This window comes from Amblyomma americanum, chromosome 10, assembly GCF_052857255.1.
Source record: "Amblyomma americanum isolate KBUSLIRL-KWMA chromosome 10, ASM5285725v1, whole genome shotgun sequence".
NCBI lineage: Eukaryota > Metazoa > Arthropoda > Arachnida > Ixodida > Ixodidae > Amblyomma > Amblyomma americanum.
This window is the reverse complement of record NC_135506.1, coordinates 67,796,565-67,815,271: the sequence shown is the minus strand read 5'-3', so window position 1 is coordinate 67,815,271 and position 18,707 is coordinate 67,796,565. Positions and strand designations below refer to the sequence as shown.

Below are 18,707 nucleotides of genomic sequence, written 5' to 3'. Positions count from 1 at the left end.
ACTGTATTTTGGATGTGGTGCTTGAATTAAGAAGCATTAAAAACAATTAGATTAGATTATAAACAAGCTTGATGGGTCAGAAGACAGCAGAGTCTGTGATAGTGAAGATGAAGGTTCGGAAAATAAGGAAAATTCTTGTATCTGTTTTGAGAATTCAGATGAGGGGCAGTAGTGAAGGTGAAGGTTATAAAATTAGGGAAAATTCCTTTATCTGTTGCGGGAATTCGTATGAGGGGCACTTATTCTGCATGAGTGGATAATATATGCAAAAATGCAGCATAGAAAGCATGCGTAAGCTGGAGTGCGTAATGCTAAATGTAGATGCTTATATAGTAGTAAATGCTTTGGCAGCACACTGTGTTCTCTGGCATCTTCACAAGATTGCCTGTGCTTCAGTCTGACTTCAATAGCGTTCACACAAGTGGCAGTCAGGTCAGAGGCTATGTGGTCATTGTTGCTGCCGACACCTTCTAGTCACTTTTTTTAAAATGTCTTCTTCGAATATTTATGTTCGATTTCTTAGTTTGTTTTTATACCAGCCCTCATGTGACAAACCGCTCTTTTCTCGAGTTTGCGCGGGTAAAAAAGAAAAAATAACCACTCCAGCATTTTTCAACCATTGGTGTTTATTACTGACAGAGTTGTACAGAACTGCTGCTCAGTCAGAGCTGTGTGGGTGTCAACAGTGACAACAGCTCCTCTTCATCATCATCATCAGAGTCGTAATGAAATGGAATGAGAATGAATCGGTGCATTTTGTTTTGGAAATGTGCATTACCAACAAAATCATTTGCTTTCCATCACAGCTGATTGCTGTTCTTGCTCGTATAATGAACATGCTTTATTTTTTGTTTCAAAAAAATTTACAGAAAGTTTGAGGTACATTTATTGCTACGTGGAGTACGTGGAGCCTGGTTGGCCTAGTCTATGGTTCTTCATTGTCGGCACTCTTGTTCCGCAAACTCTGCAGAGATTAGCCCACACGTGGCGTGGTGAGCCAGATTTGACGTGAGCCTCACACAGTTCTGGTGATCTCATTAGTTTACTAATTGGGGGCTAATGATCTCATCTCGGTGTTGTTAGTTCTGGTGGTCTTTTCTCATGTTGCGGTGTTGCACTACCTGGTTCTTTTCTCAACCTCCTGAGATAGTGATGATAGTGAGATACTAACTGATGGTTAGTACCCTAATGGTACTAACCATGAGTCATCCACTACCACCCTGGGTTTGGCACATTACGGCTTGAGTCGCTGCTATGCCATTAACCCTCATTTACTACTGCTACTCTAGAACTTCTTTGGTGCTACTGTCTACTGTTTTCTAAGTTGAAATGGCTCGTGCCACTGTATGGCGACCTCGCTCTTTTTTTTTTTTTTGTCACTTCGACTTTGCAGAAGAAGGCAGCAAATTGCAAAGGAGCAACAGTAAAAGACTTTCATTGTACAGGCAACCAGTATATCACTAAGAACCTATCGTACTGTGAAGGCTTTAACCTAACAAAAAATTTCTGTTGCTTAAACTATCCCTACTAATGCAGGTTTGCTCTGCATATGCTTTAATTTGTGCTGCATAGGTATGTGTGTTCGCTCCATCAGGCCGAAGTGAAAACCTTTGACCTGGTAAGGAGTTGTTTATGTGGGCTTTCGCTTAATGCCTTGCCAACTGCAGAGGTCGCCTTTCTTTTAGTACAGACATGGCAGGCAGGGGTGTCATTAAAGGGCTGTTTGTTGCATTTGGCTTTTGTCACATATCTAAATTGAATAACTCTAGTCTCCACTAGCTGCTGGCAGCATTTGTTCCAAAGTGATAGCTGTACAAGGAACTTCTTCCACAGTAAATGGCTTTGGAAGTGGTGTCATGGTGTGCTGTAACTGAAAAGTCTGGTGGTCAGTCACCTGTTTGCCAAAGAGAACGGTCTCCATGCGGGCCTGGGCCATACCATCAGCTCTTGATGTTGTGCTGTCTGTGCTCGATCGAAGTGGGGCCTTAAAGTAGGTGTGCTGGACGCAGGCACAGTGTTATTTCTGTTCTGCGTTATATGGCATGTAAGCAGTGAAGGCTGTCATGTGCCAAACATGAGGTTTTAAGTATGTCTGTTTCTTGTGCTAAAGAAACTGAAATTTTCAATAAAATGGGTATGCAGGCATGCACGATACAGCAGTTGCTGTCAATTTTTTGTACAAGGAAGGACGACAGTTCAGAGTCCTTTCTTGCGTCTATTGTGCTGGGCTACATAGGGAACCATATTGTGGCACAGTAAGTAGTATCCAGTGAAGTGTTTTGGGGGTTATTTTTAGCCGGCTACCTTCTGCAACGTGGAAGTTTCATCACTTTGGCAACTCCATTCAACCTCCATCAGCCTCGATTCAGCCTTTCTTGTGGTCCGATTTGCCAGCCGCAGCTTATCACCTTTCAGCAGCTATCTGTGTGTCTGAGCTACCACTAATCGCGATCGTCAGGCTGCGGTCAACAGCCGCTGTTGACTGTAGCCCTCGGCAGAAACGATAGAGAGGTGCTCTCCCTGACTGTGTCGAGTGCACTCAAGTGCGTTCTATTGTGTCGGGGCTGCTGGACTAAGGCTATCTGTTTGCTGATCGTGTGGTCTTGTATTGTGGCTGGCATTTCCATTGAGCTTCAACAAACACTTACCCGTTTCGCTCGGAGTGCGGCAGGTCTGGTCTGATGTGGCCTGTTTTTCCTCCAGTGTACTCATTCCATCTGTGGTGCATGTTGCAGTTGGTGTAAAATCACGGTTAGCGAGTTTCGGTTGACAGGCTGATGGCGATCCACTGTTAGATGTCTGGAGATATGTATGCTTCATCAATAGAATCGTGAAAAGTATTAGTGTGCAACAAATGATAAGCTGCTGACACAACCAACCTTCTGGAATGCTTTTCTTAGCTTGTTTGAGTTCTTTGAAGTGTACAAATGTGTTGGCCCCTTTTGCTGGGTCCAACTGATAGTTACATACCATCGCAGTGTGAAGCAAAATTTTGCCTTCTCTTACCTGGGCATTTTGCTCATACCTTGCTCCTCCGTATTCAGAGAGTTGATTATTCAGGAGAAGAAAGTCAGAATTGCTGGGATGCAGTTATGTGAAGTGGGCTCTCAGAGTTTGGGAAGATGGTTTGTTTTGTTCAGTTTAAAGAATTTTTTTTCCTTACTGTCGTCATTAGAAAATTGCAGTCTGGCTATTTTAGTGCCAGGTGTTGAATTTTATTGTCACTATGTGTAATTTCTTTTTTCTGTTATTGGCAGGAAATACGGAGCAGCATAGAAACCTGAAAAGTAAATATCAACCTTCCTGACTAGCATAGCTCGCTGTGTGCTCTTGTCAGCGTTCAGTTTTTAATTAAATGTTTAGGCATAGTTAGAAGTCAAAATTGTTTGTGCATAACTAGTGTAGCTCTCCAACTAGGTTTTGCCACTGGAAGTTGTCTATAGTGATATCGGCAAAACAAAAAGTAACGAACTGTGAAAGCGCATTGAAAATTTTGTTTCTTGAAACCTGGCATAGCAATAACGGGCATGCTGCACTGCACGCATGCAGATCTTAAAATAATTTTTGCTGCTCCTTCACTTTTTTTTTGTTAATAGCAAGCCTAAAGTCTGTCCTTATGCCAACCATCTTTTAGACCATGTAAGAAATTTAAGCTGGCCGCCATGAGTTGGTGCTGAATGTAATGAAAAAGTCTGCTCAAGCTAAACACTGGCTACTTGGTGTCTTAAAGGCCCAGTTGATATTATTAATTTGATTGGGACAATAACTGCTGACTAGTGCCCACACTTTCCATGGAGAAGAGCTCAGGCAGTCAAACTTTATGGTATTAAAACTAGGGAGAACTGTCAACATATGGATCTGAAGCCTCGGTAAAAACCACACACTATATATATTTCAACGGAATGCTAGCTTTGTTTGGCCAAATTTCATATTGTTCTTTCATTTGGACTGATTTTGCAATCCGCGACTGTCTAGTTAATGCAAGTCAGCTGTACTGCTTCAAAATCTCAGCACTTAGTTGCAGTCATCGTCAGCTTAATCTAGTTTAGTGCGGGACAACAGCTTCTTTCTGTGGTCTCCATTGAGCTGTGCCCTGCATCAGCTGATCTCGAGCCACGAAATTTTATGGTCTATTGGTACTGGCAGTATTTAGTACTTTTTGCAAAATACTCTATTCTTGCCTGTCACCTGTTGAGTTACTCCAAACATGCTTGCAATATTTTTTATAGGCATCACTTCTTGAGTTACTTCTACCAACGCGCCGTTTTCTAGAAACATAGTGCATCAGATTAGCTGCACTGTTGTAGCTAAGCACTGTGTAGCCACATGTGTTCAGTCATGGATTCATGATTTCGAGACCCACTGCCTGTGCGGTGACATAGTGCTGTCATCTGGAATTTTTTTTGTGTGTGCATTTTTATTTTTGCCAAAGATAGGAGTTGCAGACAGGTTTAAGGATATCTAATGGGAGAAACCTGAATCAGATTTCATGATCTTGCCATCACCTGTAGCTTACTTATCGGTATTGTAAGCATTAGAGGCAGTAGTGTCAGAAAAGCTGGGGGTGAATAGGCAGAATTGTGCACACATCATTAGCTGATGAAAAGGCATGCCAGAAGCTCATGATATAGTATTTAATAGCATTCACAAAGTCATATTTTACTGCACCACCTTGCTTTTTTCCAGAAAAAAAAACAAAAACAAAAAAACTTTGGTGCATGTTGGAGCACACTGTAGGTTTTGAACAGTGCACTTTCTGTTACTCACTCAGCAGTACGGAAAAGCAAAATAAAGGCTGTAAAATTAAGTGCTTTAAGCATGCATCTACCGGTCTCAAAAGCTTTTCTGCGCTGTCGCAAATTTCATTTTTTGGATGCACCAAAAGCTGTTCAAAAATGACATCAATTCTGTTGCTGCAATAACTAAATAACAGAAAAATTAAATTTATATTTATAAACTGTTTTTACGTCAGAAATGGTTCCAATAAGGGACATTAGATGACAGAGTGAGTGTTCTGTTTTGTTCGCACAAGATCTAGGAGAATTGTTGGTCGCTGCTGTGATTGGAAACAGTTATTCTTTGACGAGTTTATCAACGTTTTTGGCGGCAACTGCAAAAACTGTGTTGCTTGGATGTTCAAGCTTGTCTAAACTCCCATGGTTTCATTCAGCCGAGATAGGATGATGGCTGCAAATCCATTGTTCTTTTGGTAATTTTTAGCTTGTGTTGTATTTGAAAATCTTTTAGGTGAGGTGCCACATCTAGGTGAGAGTTTAGTATTGCTTTTTGCTTAAGGTGTTTGCCTCATGCTGACATATAGTACTGTTTACGGGAAACAAATCATTGGCATTAGTGTGGGAAAACAGATCAGCCTGGCGTCATTCAAACTGATTCGTTTTTCAGTAACTCCACACCACACATAAAGCTGTCCCTTTTCAGTGGTATGGAAATGGAGGTCTAGTTGGAGCTTTCATTCCATGTTTCTTCGTCTTTTGACTCAAAAAAGATTTTCTTTTGTGAAGCAGAAAATTTGCCTCTGGTTTTTTTGGCAGGCAGGCACCAAGTTGGCTCCTTATCGTGCGTCCTACGAGCTATCTATCGCCAAAGACACCGGAGAGGTGCTGTTCGCGGCACGAGATAAGGCAGTGATTGCGTGGTTCCTTCTGCGCTGCCTTGCACGCAGAGCAGCTGTTTTTTATTCTCGCGCACGCGTGTAGGGACTTATCGTCTCGAGGCTGGGCCGTGTGTTTTGACACGTGTCGTTTCCCGTGGCTGCCATGGCAGCTCGGGTCTGGGCTCTGAACCCCCGGTGCGCAGGTCAGCGCCCGTGCCCCCTTTGCACATCCTGGCACTGTGAGTTTCCCGCATTACTTTCTGCTCGCTTTGGCCTTAATTGTGATGGACATTCTATGTTTCTCTTGGCGTTTTTGTTGATTGACACAAGGTGATTTCTCTTTTATCCGTTTGCCTTCCACTCATATTATGCTCTGAGGTGTCTAGGTTTTGTGTTTGCTTTGTTTTTTGGTACTCTGTGTACGGGGTGCGCGAACTGCACGCTCGGGTAGGAGGCAAGTTCTTGAGCTTTTGCGGCAAAAATACATTTGAGCTTTTTAAAGGTATGCATCTTAAGGGAAATGCATTCGAAGTTTCGAAAAAAAGATTGCTTGCTCTCATTTTTAGCGCTGAAATTCTGGGCAAAAATTTTTCCATCAGCAAAACACTGGAGCGAAAGCTGAGTAAAATCGCACAAATAACCATATAGGTGTTATTTATTGTGACCTTCTAGAAGAAATTGTTCCTGCATGACATGTTAAGCAGTAACAAAATGGTTGAGACCTTGCATGCTCATTTGAAGGTCTTGGAAGTATTGTTTTTATAGGAGGCATGGGTTGGCTCATCTCCTATGCGTAAATGGCAGTTTTTATATGCTTTGAAAGCGCCTTTTGAGTACCGGCAAAGAAATAAAAATGGGACACCGAGTAGGCAACTGGTGAGGCTGGTTGTTGTCGATGGTATTATCTATGTCAATATCCGTAAACAAACCTGTGGTGGGATGGTGCACCCTGCTGAGAGGGGTCCTCCCGTGGCATGATTAAAGAAAGAGCGAAACTGGTTTTTATATGGATAAAGCACCATAAATTTGAAATGATGTGAAATTAGTTCCTTTGTATGTGGCTGCGTAGTGTGGTGCAGGCGCAAAATTCGGCTCTAAGATCGCCAGATGAAACACAAACGGGAGAGCTGCTGGAAAGCGCAGGTGTAGAACGGAAGGTCAGTATCAATACAGTTGGTAATGTTGCGGAAACAAAGTGAGTTAAAGCATTGTAGGTGCTGTGCCGTCTCAAGCTTGTGAATGATTCCTTTTCTTTCTCTCTCTCTTCCCTTCAGTGTTAATGCTGTTCTTTTTTTTTCTCTCTCTTTCTCTAAGCTTAGTTGTGACCCTGAATTTGACAAATTTCCATTGGATTGTTGTACTGGCTCTGGCAACTCTGTGCAGGATCCAGTGCAGGTACACACCTGTGTGCCAGTATTTTATAAGTCGGCACATGATTGCACTGCAGGGGGAGCTTTATGGCTAGTTGGTGGCAGCGTGGGCGCTGGGTTTATCTCGGCGGCAGAACGTGTCGGTCTGCCTCATCCTCTTTTTTACTGCCTGTGAAATGGTCGCTGCTGTATGAATTGGTGCTCACGAAGTTGCAAGGCAGACGACGCCTGGTCTAGCGACGTCTGCCTCCCCTCTTTGTCTTCATTTCTGTCTGCTCATGTCTTCGGGTTTCTATTTTGTGGGCACTTTAAAGTTAGCTTGTTGTTTGGAAAAAGGAATTACTCAGTCTGTGGTACTTTGGAAACACATTTTCTTGGAAAGCAGGAAGAAAAAAAATGGTGCTTCTGAAATTGTTGAATTATGGGCAAGTGCTTGATACACCTGCAACTGATGCACCTAGGAAAGAAGTGTAGAAAAATAAATTTCTTGCTTCATTCATTGCTAAGTTCATTATTTGCTCTCTTGTTCAAAAGAGTCTTTTTAAGTACATGGTTCTTCAGCATTATTTGGAAATCTGTCAGCTTCCTCTTGATTTGGCCACTTTTCTTTATTTAGTCGTTTTTGTTTACAGTGTCGAGAGTTCACTGTGCTTTGCTCACTGTGCCTTTGGCTTGTACTGTTGTAATGGTATGTAGAGTCACGTTGTACGCAGTATTAGTTATAGCTTTTATAGCAATCCGATGAATGTCAAATGCAGAAGCGCCCATGATGCAATGTCAGTGCATGTTAAAGAACCATAGGTTGGTTGATATCAATCCAGAACCCTTCAGTATCGAACCTCTCAAAACTCTATGTGCACCTCTAAGACCACACACACGATACCGTACCATAAACATACCATGCCATACCGCACCATGCCACACCACATCATGCCGTGCCATGCCATACCATGCCATGCCATATCACTTATAGCTGTTAATATTGACTTGCAATGTAATTGATGCAGTCAGTGCACTTTTAATGAATGAACTTGAGCATGAAAACACTCGATCTTTCTTTTCTTCCTTCTCCGCGTAAAAAAAGTGACCATCGTTGCGGAAGTTCATGCAAAACGCTGCATTGGCACTCCTGTGTGTGGCCCGCCGCGGTGGCTCAGTGGTTAGGGCGCTCGGCTACTGATCTGGAGTACTCGGGTTCAAACGCGACCGAGGCGGCCGATGGAGGCAAAACGCAAAGGCGCCTGTGTGCTGTGGGAACCTGGGTCCAAATTATTCCCAAGCCCTCCACTACAACACCTCTTTCTTCCTTTCCTTCTCCCAGTCCCTCCTTTATGCCTTCCCTCACAGCACTGTTCAGGTGTCCAGGGCGATGTCCATTTCCTTTCCCCAACAACCAATTTAACTTTATTTAACTCCTCTCCTTTGTGTATGCACACCACTATTTCACAGGTTACTTCTTTGTAGGGCTCTGTATGAAGGGTCATGTTTTCCTAACTTGAGGTGGGAAACAGGCTTTAAAGGCATGCCTCTTCAATATTACCTGTAAAGGATGCTTTGTGACATCTTGTCCTACAGATTTCAAGATGAAAACTTTTTGGATGCATTTCCTGTGGGGTAAATTTTGTAATGATGCGGAAAAGGCCTTTGCAGGTGCAGAGGCGTGGAGTGCACCCTCTCGTAGACATAGGGCTCAAACAGTTGAGACTCGAATTTTTAACTGACACTGCATCGCAATACGCGATATCGCAGCGCAGAGATGGGCAAGTATCGCCGCTGTATGGGCACTGCCTGCGGCGGATGAAAAGGTGCATGGTGCACATGTTCATAGTTGATGTCAGGTACACTGCAGAAGGAACGAGATAGGAGAAAAGTGAACAGGCAACCTCTCTGGGCACTTTCAGGGCACTCGGAGCCTCAGAAATGAAAGGAAAAAGAAAAAAAGAAAGCAAATAGCAGTCACTGCGGAAGAGAGAGAACGAAAAGCGGAAGGTGAAAAGAAGAAAACTAGACTGATGCTGTTTTGAAGTAGGATAGCGTGACTTAGTTTCAGGCCCTCACGGTTCAGCCCACTTCATGCACAGCGCCATGTGTGTTCCATTTGCAGTTATCCTCTCACTGCAAGGTAATTTTATCCATTGTTTTCCTGTAAGACATAATTGGACGCACATAGCATGTTCACATATCCTTTCTGGGGCACTTCTGTTAAGGTGAACCTCTGGTAAGACAAACAAATTTTGTGGCCCCTTCTAGTTCGTCTTGAAGGGAGTCAGCTGTATTTCAGAATTTGGTTTGGATGGCTCTTTTTGTGGGCATTCCCACCTGCTTTTATTCTGTAATTGCCTTTCTTCCAGCTTAAAAATTGCCTGAAAGGCACTGCTTTCCTGTCGTCAAGACCGGTTTCATGCCTCAGTTGTTCTTTTTTGTTTTTTTCAATTGATTATTGCTTTGCAGTATTAAAATTCTATCTTCTAAACGGACCATGATTGTAACCACCAGTGACGTGATGGTACAATGCACTTTGTAGGAACACTGAACGATGAAGTGAAGGTGCTGCTGATTCGTCATTATGGCTTGGTGATTGTGACATTCAGCAGCATTTCACTGGTGACGAAATTCAAAAATTCCAGGTGGTTGGTATTAATCTGGAGCCATCGCTTGCGACATTCCTTATGGCAACGAGCTTGCATTGGCATGTAAAATGTCATTATTACAATTAGTAGAAGATGTAGCTGAGCAGCTTGATGGGTTTCAGTTACCTCCGCTTTAAAACTGACCTCTCTGCCGCTTGTCTGCATCATACACATAGCACACAGGGAGCCTGCTCTGTTCCACTCTTTTGCAGTGGTGTTCAATACATGCTCACTGACGTGCTTGCCCTTTGTGGGTGCTGTAGCCACATTGTTGCCCTTTATTGTCATTGCCAATTATTGACGCATTGACTGGAAAAGCTCAGGCTGGCATGCACGGTGTCCTTTGTGCAGCTGAAGGCTCGCCAGAGGACACGCTGCACGCGCCTCGTGATGCCACCCACACCATGGTCCACCTGCACAACGCCTTCATGCCTGTGGTGTCGTCGTCAATGGTGCAGCCGGCCTGTCGGCAGCTACCCGTGCAGGTGGGTGGCTCCGTGACATCTTTACTTACGTTTGCACTTGCTGTCTCCTCTCTGCGTGTCGCGCGACCTGCAGTACAATTTGGTCACTTCATAAGAGTGGGCTGCGAAGCATTTTACTGCAAAAGCTGTGTGGGGACTTGTTTCTCTAGAGTAGATGCTGTTGGTGTTGGCATAATGCGTCATAACCAAAGACTCCAACACTGACCAGCTGGCAAAAGACGATGTAGTTGTCCGGACTTGCCTCAGCCGTAGGGGTGCGTTGGCTGGGAAGTAAGCATATTCAAGTTAGTGCCACTTTGTCTGGGATTACTTAATATCAGTGAAAATGATTCCGTTCATTTATGTTTCTTGACCTTCGTCATTGGCTGAAGTGAGCCGGAGTTCCTGGGTTCAAATCCAGCAGCCGCCTTTCAATGGAGGTGGAATGCAAAAGGAGCCTGTGTGCTGTGCAGTGTCAGTACAGGTTAAAGATCCTCAGGTAGTCAAAATTACTTCTGAGCCCTCCACTATGCACCTCTTTCTCTCTTTCTTCTTTCAGTCCCACCTTCCTCCCTTCCCTTAAGGTGTGGGTCTGCTGTTACTGAGATGAGACAGTTACTATGCAATTTCCTTTCCTCAAACCCCCCTTCCCCCCCCCCCCCCAACCAAAAAAAAAAAACAATACCATTCGTGCCCCACGTTGTTTTCTTAATAGGCCGAAACACAGAGATAACAGAAACAAGGTTCAGCCAGTAAGTAGCCAGTGATGAACAGGGAGAAATGCGAAAATGGAATGTAATTGTCATATTAAACCAGCAGTGAGATCATACAGTCCAGATGAGCTTGGCAGCTCTGGGAGTGCGGTGCAGCACAACTCCTTCAGTCCGAGGGAGGGTGAATTAAAAATCAAGGATTTCTTGTGGAGTGAATGCTTCCTGAAAAGGCAGCATAAGGCAGGAAACAACAGGAAACAGCATGATTTGATGCTGGCACAAAGTGGAGGTTGACTCCACCTTGCTGGTTTGTAGGTGTAGACTCGCAGGGCGTTTTCTGGATGTAAGAGAGGAGGAGCTTTTCTTGCTATGGGAGTCTGGGAAGTGCTTCACAGAGCTTAATAAATTGAATTTATGGCCAAGTTTTAATTGTGCTTATGTTCTCCTCTTTTTTTCTTTTTGTCAAGCAGACGACTTCACAGCAGGCGCAACCACAGTACGTCAGCACTCCAGGAGCAGCCATTCCCACGACTGTGCCTGTGTCAGCAACTCGTACAAGTCCGGCCCCTCAGGCGGTTAGTGCGATCTTGTACTCAGTACTGTGCAGAATCTGATGTGCAGCTTTGTACATCAACCTTCGATAATTCAAACTCTGAGCAGGACCAGAAACTTGTTCAAGTTGTGGGAGTTCAAATTAAGAAAAGCATTTATAATACCTGTGATTTTGATGGGACCGAAGCCACAGTTCAAAGAAGCTGTTGTTCAGGTAACAAGATTGCACTGCACCACACTGGTAGAAACAGCCACAACTGCACTGTAACTTTACTGTTGCTTGTGGTGCCTTCTTACTGTCATCTCGTTGAAAGCGTACGCATAGAACTTGGCATGCGGCTCAAGACAAGTATAGTTTTACTGGCCATTTCGCACGAAGACAGTGCATGCTTCCCACTTGCATATTTTCAGCTGGTATATAGTCACTTGTTAATCTTGCCGGGAAAGAACAGCACAGCCACTCAATACATCAAAGAAAGGTGCTGACCAAACATACCATATTTACTCGCATAATTTGTGCACCGCCAACTTACCAGGATTTTTGAAAAGAAACTTTTGCTCGCATATTTTGCGTTCTCCGCTGCGCCAGACCGCCAGCATGTACGCGGGTGCACGCAAGGCAGGCTTGGGAATATCGGCGCGGCTGCGCCGCCATGTACTGTATGGCTGTGAAAGGTGCGAGTGGCGAGGGCACGAATTGTGCGCCAGTCACCTCACTCACTCACACTGCCAGTCTCTTTCCCGGACAAACAGTTGCGCTCGCGCACGAATCTGAAACTACTGAATCATTTGCTGTTTGGTCTGCCACTAGTCAGCTGGGCCGCACACGAGGGTGCCGTTTCATCATGCCTGTTATCTCCTTTGCATCCTACTGCTGGCTTTTGGATTGTATTGTTGCTCATTTATTGCTTTGTGCTACGCACACGCCGCCATGCCATCCAGTGGGGAACTACATAAGGGGGGGGGCAGAGCGGCAGGGGGTAACAGTCTCACGTTTAGAGTTAGCTTTTTTTTCGGAGGGGAGGGGGCAGTGAGGGGTGCGAGATGGAGTAGGGGGGTGGCTTTATGTATAGACGGGAATATATTGCGCGTTATGATCTTCGTAGCATTTTTAGGACGTGTTCAGAAAATTATCACGTAATTTGCGCATCCCCTTTTTAATTGGAGAAAAAGGAAGTTTTCAAATTGCACGAGTAAATACGGTATTACGGTCAAACCCACATATATCGAACTCGCAAAAAAAAACGGAATTAGTTCGGTATATTGCGTAATTCGATATAGAGCGTTTAAAGAAATTAACAATGTACAAAACGCACTTCATCAAGAAGGGTTCTTTAGTTCCAAAAAACATGTACGGCGTGCATATTAGTGCGAGAAATAGTACCCGGTCGTCTCCTGCTTTTTCGCTTTCAAAGAATTGTTTAGCATGCACTTTTCAGTGTTGTCGAGCGACTGGGAACAACAGAGTCCACAGCCTTCTATGGACGCGCAGTGGCGACGAACAACCCTCAGCGCATGAAGTGCTTCAGAACAAGTTGACGGGTTGGAACTCGGGTCCTCATAGTTACCGTCACCGGCGAGATTCCTAGCCAGATCGGCAACAATATCTTCGTCAGCGAGCTCTCCGGCAGTCACAACATCGTCGTCAACGAAAACAAAGTCTGTAGCTTCAGTCCCATTACAAACGGCACCTGGGAACTCTGACAGCTGTGCTAACAAATCGTCAAGTTCCTCGAGTGGTTCATTGATGTCGAGGGGTTCATCGCAACCTTCAGTTGAGCTGGCGCCAGCCTCGTTGGAAGCACAGAGCCCACAGTGACGGAAACAATTTCAATTTTGAATTGTTTCTTTTTTGACGTCGTTCCACGATACATTCAACATCGTTATTGTGTCCAGGAGGTCAATTTTAAACTCCCAGCCAGTGCGGAGATTTAGCAATAATTGTTGCACAAGGCGCTTTCTGTAGCCTGCCATCAGTGCACGAATGACACCGTGATCTAAAGTCTGCAGCATCGACGTTGTGTTCGGTGGCAGGAAGCAAAACTCTGTGTTGCTGATGCTGACCTTACAATGGTCAGCAGAACAATTATCAACGAGTAAGCAGACCTTTCTGCCTTTGCTTACCAGATCATCGTCTCAGGACTTCAGCCACTTGCCAAAAACTTTGCTTGTCATCCAAGCTTTTTCATTGGACACGTAGGTCACCGTAACAGAGAGTGCATTCTTCAGGCACCGCGGCGATTTGCTCTTGCCAATCACAAGTGGTCGAAGCTTGCTCAATCCATCGACGTTGGTGGTGAGCAACACCGATATTTGGGCTTTGTTAACTTTCCCGCCTTGGGACTTATCAACACGACACGCCAGCGTTTTGTTGAGCAGCATTTGCCAGAACAAGGCCGTCTCATCGGCATTAAATATATCGCGGGGATGATGATATCTTGGCGTGATGTCGCTGCAATTTCCGTCTAGCCATTTCTGCACGCTGCTGACGTCCACCGCGTGGCTTTGACTGGTGACAGACCGGCCGACAATGCTGTGGTGCTCTTTGAAGCGCTGCAGCCAACCTGAACCGCCTTTGAAGACGGGTTTTTCAGTATGAAAGCGAGATCCTTCGCTTTCTGCTGAATTAGGGGGCCAGAAACAGGGATGTTCCGCAACCTGACATCAAGGAACCACTTGTACACTGCTGCCTCCACGTCTTCATATGCAGCCGTGCGTACTTGGCGGGCGCCAGTAGCACCAGGCCTCTTGTCCGCCTTAGCCCTAATGTCGGCCTTATTTTTCAAGACCGTACTCAGCGTGCTTCTTGGGATGTTGTACGCAGCGGCGACATCCGACTTCTTTTCTCCACGTTCAACTCTTTTGATAATCTCTACCTTTGCGGATATTGTCAAGTTCTGCCGTTTCACGGCAGCCATCTCGTTAAACAGAGCGGACGAGCACTACGTTCCGAGGACGCGACTTGCGGCTGAACCACGCACAGGCACATGTGCCACGCGGCTGTGACAGAGCAAGAGATGGGTCGAACCAGTTTTTTTGGAAGGTGGCTGTCTGAGGGAGAGAGAGCCGCGCCACACACATGCAGTTGGGCTAAACCAATTTGGGAGGGGGGTGTCGGCAGCTGGTTCGGCTGCCGCGCGGGAAAGCCAACTTCTGGGGAAATTTTGTGGTGTTGAAGTTCGATATATCGCGTGCGGCTGCTAGTTTTGTTCGATTTAGCCATACTTTTTCCTATATGTTCTCATTGTAACATTACGCTGTTCAGAAATTGTTCGATATAGTCGGGTTCGACTGTATTGATAGGTAACAGCTAATTTTTTTCATACAGCCATCAGCCATTGTGTGGTTATGCTGTTCATCCCATGATAGAATGAGCATGTTGGGCTGTCGAAAGTCACCTGTTTGATCTTATTTGGTACCAGAATGGGCTGTGGTAAGTTTGCAGGTAATGGATTGCTGGGTTATCGGACTGAGAGGTGTCTGTGGTGCATGTTGGCATGTTTGCAATGCATACCTAATGTGCTGTGGGCTGCAGGTGCCTGTGTCCCAGCCAATGGGTGTGCCACCTGTTGCCGTTGGTTCCACTGCTCCCTTAGCTGGCCTGCTGGAGACGCCAACACCCGTTGCCCAGCCTCTACAGCCGCAGGTAGGCCCGGCTCCCGCCCGCATGCGCCCCCCGCCGCTGGACGAGCTGGTGCAGCTGGCCAAGGGCGGCCCCCACAGCCCAGTCATCCTCTTGTCCCCCCCTCGCTCATTCACTCCAACTCCCGCGTGTGTCGCCGGCGGCGACGTGTTTTCCCCCAGCGCATTTGAGCTGCTGCCGCCACCCGCGCGCCGCAACTCGCGTCAGCTGGTGGCCTCTTCTCGCTCCTTGTCGGCCACTGACCTTCGGAGAGGGGGTGGGGCTCCGGACGATGCGGGTTACGGCTCACCCCACCCCCGACGCGAGCTTGGGGCCTCGCTTGACGTTGGGCGCCTTGAGGCTGCCTTGCTGGGGCGCGAAATGGAGCAGTCGTTTCGTGCGTCGGGCCGAAGAATCATGGCGCAGGGTGTGACGACCATTGCCAGCGTGCGGGGTGGCAGCCTTGTGCGGAGCACCTTTTCGGCTGGGCCTCCCCAGGCGGTGACGGAGGCGGCCAGCCGGAAGCTGTCTGTGCCGGACCCACCCCCGCTGTCAGCCGTGCCGGCGGCCGTGACCCTGGCTCGACCCGCCTCGTGTCACCAGCTGAGCACCATCCTGGCGGGCAGTGTCGGCGGGGGTGCAGTTGCCAAGGTAGTGCCCCGGCCTCTCCCTCCCGCCAGCACTCTTCCAGCTTGTGGGATGCGGCGCGCCGGTGGCGGCTTCCTTCTGCGAATCCTTCCCACGGCTGCGCTTGGCTGCTGCACGGCTTTGCACACCCTCGCCACTGGGCCTCTCTCGCTCTCCTTCCCCTTTTGGCCTGTCAGCCAGACACACTGGCCATACAAGAGGGGACACTGCAGCTGGTTTTCTCCTGCTGTTATCGGCAGCACCTTGAGCATGTTTTGCACTTAATCGGAGGTCCCAGTTTTGTTTTTCTTTCTGTTATGTGCCTTTCAGTATTTCGGCTTGTACAACGCCTGCTTGGCTTGAACTCGGCTGTCGGCCTCCTGTTACGGCTTTCACCTAATAGTTAGTGCTGTCCTCTCGCTGAAAGTTGCAAGCTCTGTGCACGTCATTAAGGGAAATGACCATTAGGAAACTCTCTAGAAACCCTGTAGAGAAGCCCAAGACCTACTTTGGTTACTTAAAGTTGAGCCTGCTTTTGTTTGCTTTGTATCCATGGTAATGAGGACTGCATTCTTGTCATGGGCCTCTTGCAATATACTTGTCCGCTCTGCAAAGCTGGACTTGACCAGATATTGTTAACAGTATGCATTCTTAAGCACTTCTGGGAATGGAGAAAGCTCAGCAAGAACAGGCACCAGTTGATGCAACCTTTGGGCTTTGATGCGACATGCACTTGTGTTTTTCCTTCGCATGTGTGGTGAATAGTAATGCGGAAATTAAATTAGATCATAGCACAAGCGCTCGGTGTTTTCTGAGCACTCAGGGCAGGTAGAAGTCTCGACGACTTTGTCTTTTTTGACAATCAAAGTAACGGTACAGTAAACTAATTGATTTTGCAAGACTCTGCACATGTACACAGCTTGTGTGTTGGCCATGATGGTTGTAGCTATCACCACTGCTCTTGAGCTTGAAGCAACCTTGAGACAAGTACCTCATACAGTCGAGCCCGCTTATAACGAACATGAGCATCACGCGGCGTCCGTTTGTTATATCCCGAAGTTCGTAGTAAGTTGCTTGTCAAAACACAAAATTTTTTCTTTGCGATAAAGTCCGTGACGGATGTCTGTTTCTGCAGCGCAGATCCGATGAGGGAGGTTTTCAGTTTATTTAAAGCAGAAGCGTGCTACCGCAGAGGCCCTTGGCATAGACAAGCTGTCTGAGGCTCTCTATGTAACTCATTGCTACAGGCGCCCTTATGGGTGCTGGCTCAAGTTTCATCCTCATCTGATTTCTCTGCGTCACTCTCGTCCCGCACTTCAGAAACAATTCCCTCGTCCGTGCACGGTTCCGCGGTGTCGGCGGCGTCATCAACAGAAATAAAACCATTCCAACCAATGTCATGACCCCCCCATGTCGGAGTCGACGACGCGCTGCTACAAATCGCCGCCAGGCTGGTCATCTTCCAAAGCATCAGGCTCATCATCAGACACCGTGTCGACGAAGCCAGCCTTGCAGAGGCAGTTCTGCTCGCCAGTGGCCGTCACCTCCGCCCAGGCCACTTTCATCATCTCTACCACCGAATACAATGGAAATGGCATGTTCCCCTCCGCCATTCCGAATTACAATCGGGGCCCGAAATTTGAACGAAGCCAACGAAACGTCCGCACCGCAACAAGTGACAAAAGCGCGCGATGGGTTAGACGTGCAACGTGCACAGGTGGGAATCAAGCCAATCCGGCTAAAGATACAGACGCACAGCGCCAGCAGAGAGACCAATGAGGGGCGTCCATGAGCGTGAGTGCAGCCACCTCTTGGCTCTCACGGAAGGCCTGCTTCAAGGAGTGTGGCCTCCGTGATCGGCAACGCGGTTGATTGCGGAGGCCATGCACGGATTTGCAAGAGAGTGAGGAGAGGGGAGCGGAGTTGCGAGGAGGGGGCGGAAGGGCGATGTTGGAAGGCGCGTCGGCGGGAAAGGTAGCTTTTCGAGAGCGGCGCGAAATGTGGCGGACAGTTGCCCTGCGATGGGTCTTGGGAAAACATGCCGCACGCCGGGCGCACAAAGGAGTCGGAGGCAGGTTATCTCGCATCGCGGCGCCGGGTTTACGCTGTCTGTTTGCTGTGTAACCGATCAGCAGGGCTTAATGACGTTCATTATACGTGTGGCTTTGTTCCATTGAAACAATGTATATTTTGACGGTCGCGGGGGTCTCGTTCGTTATAAGCTAAAGTTCGTCTTAAGTGGGGCCGTTATATGTGGGCTCGACTGTATAGCCACATTGGAGGGTTTTGCCTCGTGTTGTTTTTTCTTGGTCCATCGAGTGGGTGACATTTTGAAATATTGTGCTTTAGGAAGCAAATGACATGGATCTCAGATTGACTAATTATGCAATGAAATGTCGCGAAAAGATGCCAGCCATAGTTTCTGCGGTTAAAATTTGAGTTTAAGTAATGAATGTACTTGTACTTGCCAGTAATTGCACATTGCAGACTTGTATTTCAAAGTAGAGTTTCACACTTCATTGCACCTTCTCTGTTTTTGTAACCTCCAGGCATAGCTTTCGTTTAGCATATGCTACAAATGAGAGCTGCCGGCGTCGTCCGCAGCAACGATTGCATAGTGAAACAGTCGGTGAAATTTGTATCACTCCCCCTCAAGCGCTGCCCTCTATATGTGCTACATTGAGAACAGTTTGTAGCCATTCAGAGCTCTTGCAGTATAGCCTTTAGAGTCCCTCTAGTGTCTTGGTCGAAGAAGCCAGGAAAATAATGGTCGCACTTAAAGTTTCAGCACGTGACCGCTGCCACATGGACTGGTGGTAGTTGTAGTTCTCAGTTGGTAACATTGGGCAGCTGTGGTGGAAAGCCAGGGGTGTGGAAATGTTGAAATCATCTAATGCGAATGTGAACAGAATGCCTTCAAATATCGAATCAAATATATCTTCAGAATGACAAAAAAAAATCTGAAAAAGATAAACAGGCATGTAGCAGTGCCCTTGTTTTTCTTTTTTTGTCTAGATATTGCATATCCTTTGCAAGCGAAATTAAAAAAAGAAAAACCTGGGCTGACTCAGCACCATGTAAACAAAAGGAAAATAGTCTATGACATGCACAGAAA

General features: G+C 46.5%; 1 protein-coding gene across 21 annotated transcripts in view; it reads left to right on the top strand.

The window, feature by feature from the left end:
• Positions 1-18,707, top strand: part of Wnk (Wnk kinase) — a 138,266-nt gene that overhangs the window by 67,046 nt on the left and 52,513 nt on the right. For 13 of the 21 annotated variants that reach the window (XM_077638975.1, XM_077638985.1, XM_077638988.1 and 10 more), the window contains exons 8-10: positions 9,966-10,099; positions 11,262-11,366; positions 14,879-15,616. In XM_077638975.1, coding sequence (XP_077495101.1) covers positions 9,966-10,099; positions 11,262-11,366; positions 14,879-15,616 — 977 coding nt within the window. The remainder of the gene's footprint in view (positions 1-9,965; positions 10,100-11,261; positions 11,367-14,878; positions 15,617-18,707) is intronic. The other 8 variants (XM_077638995.1, XM_077638992.1, XM_077638993.1 and 5 more) reach the window with 3 other exon arrangements.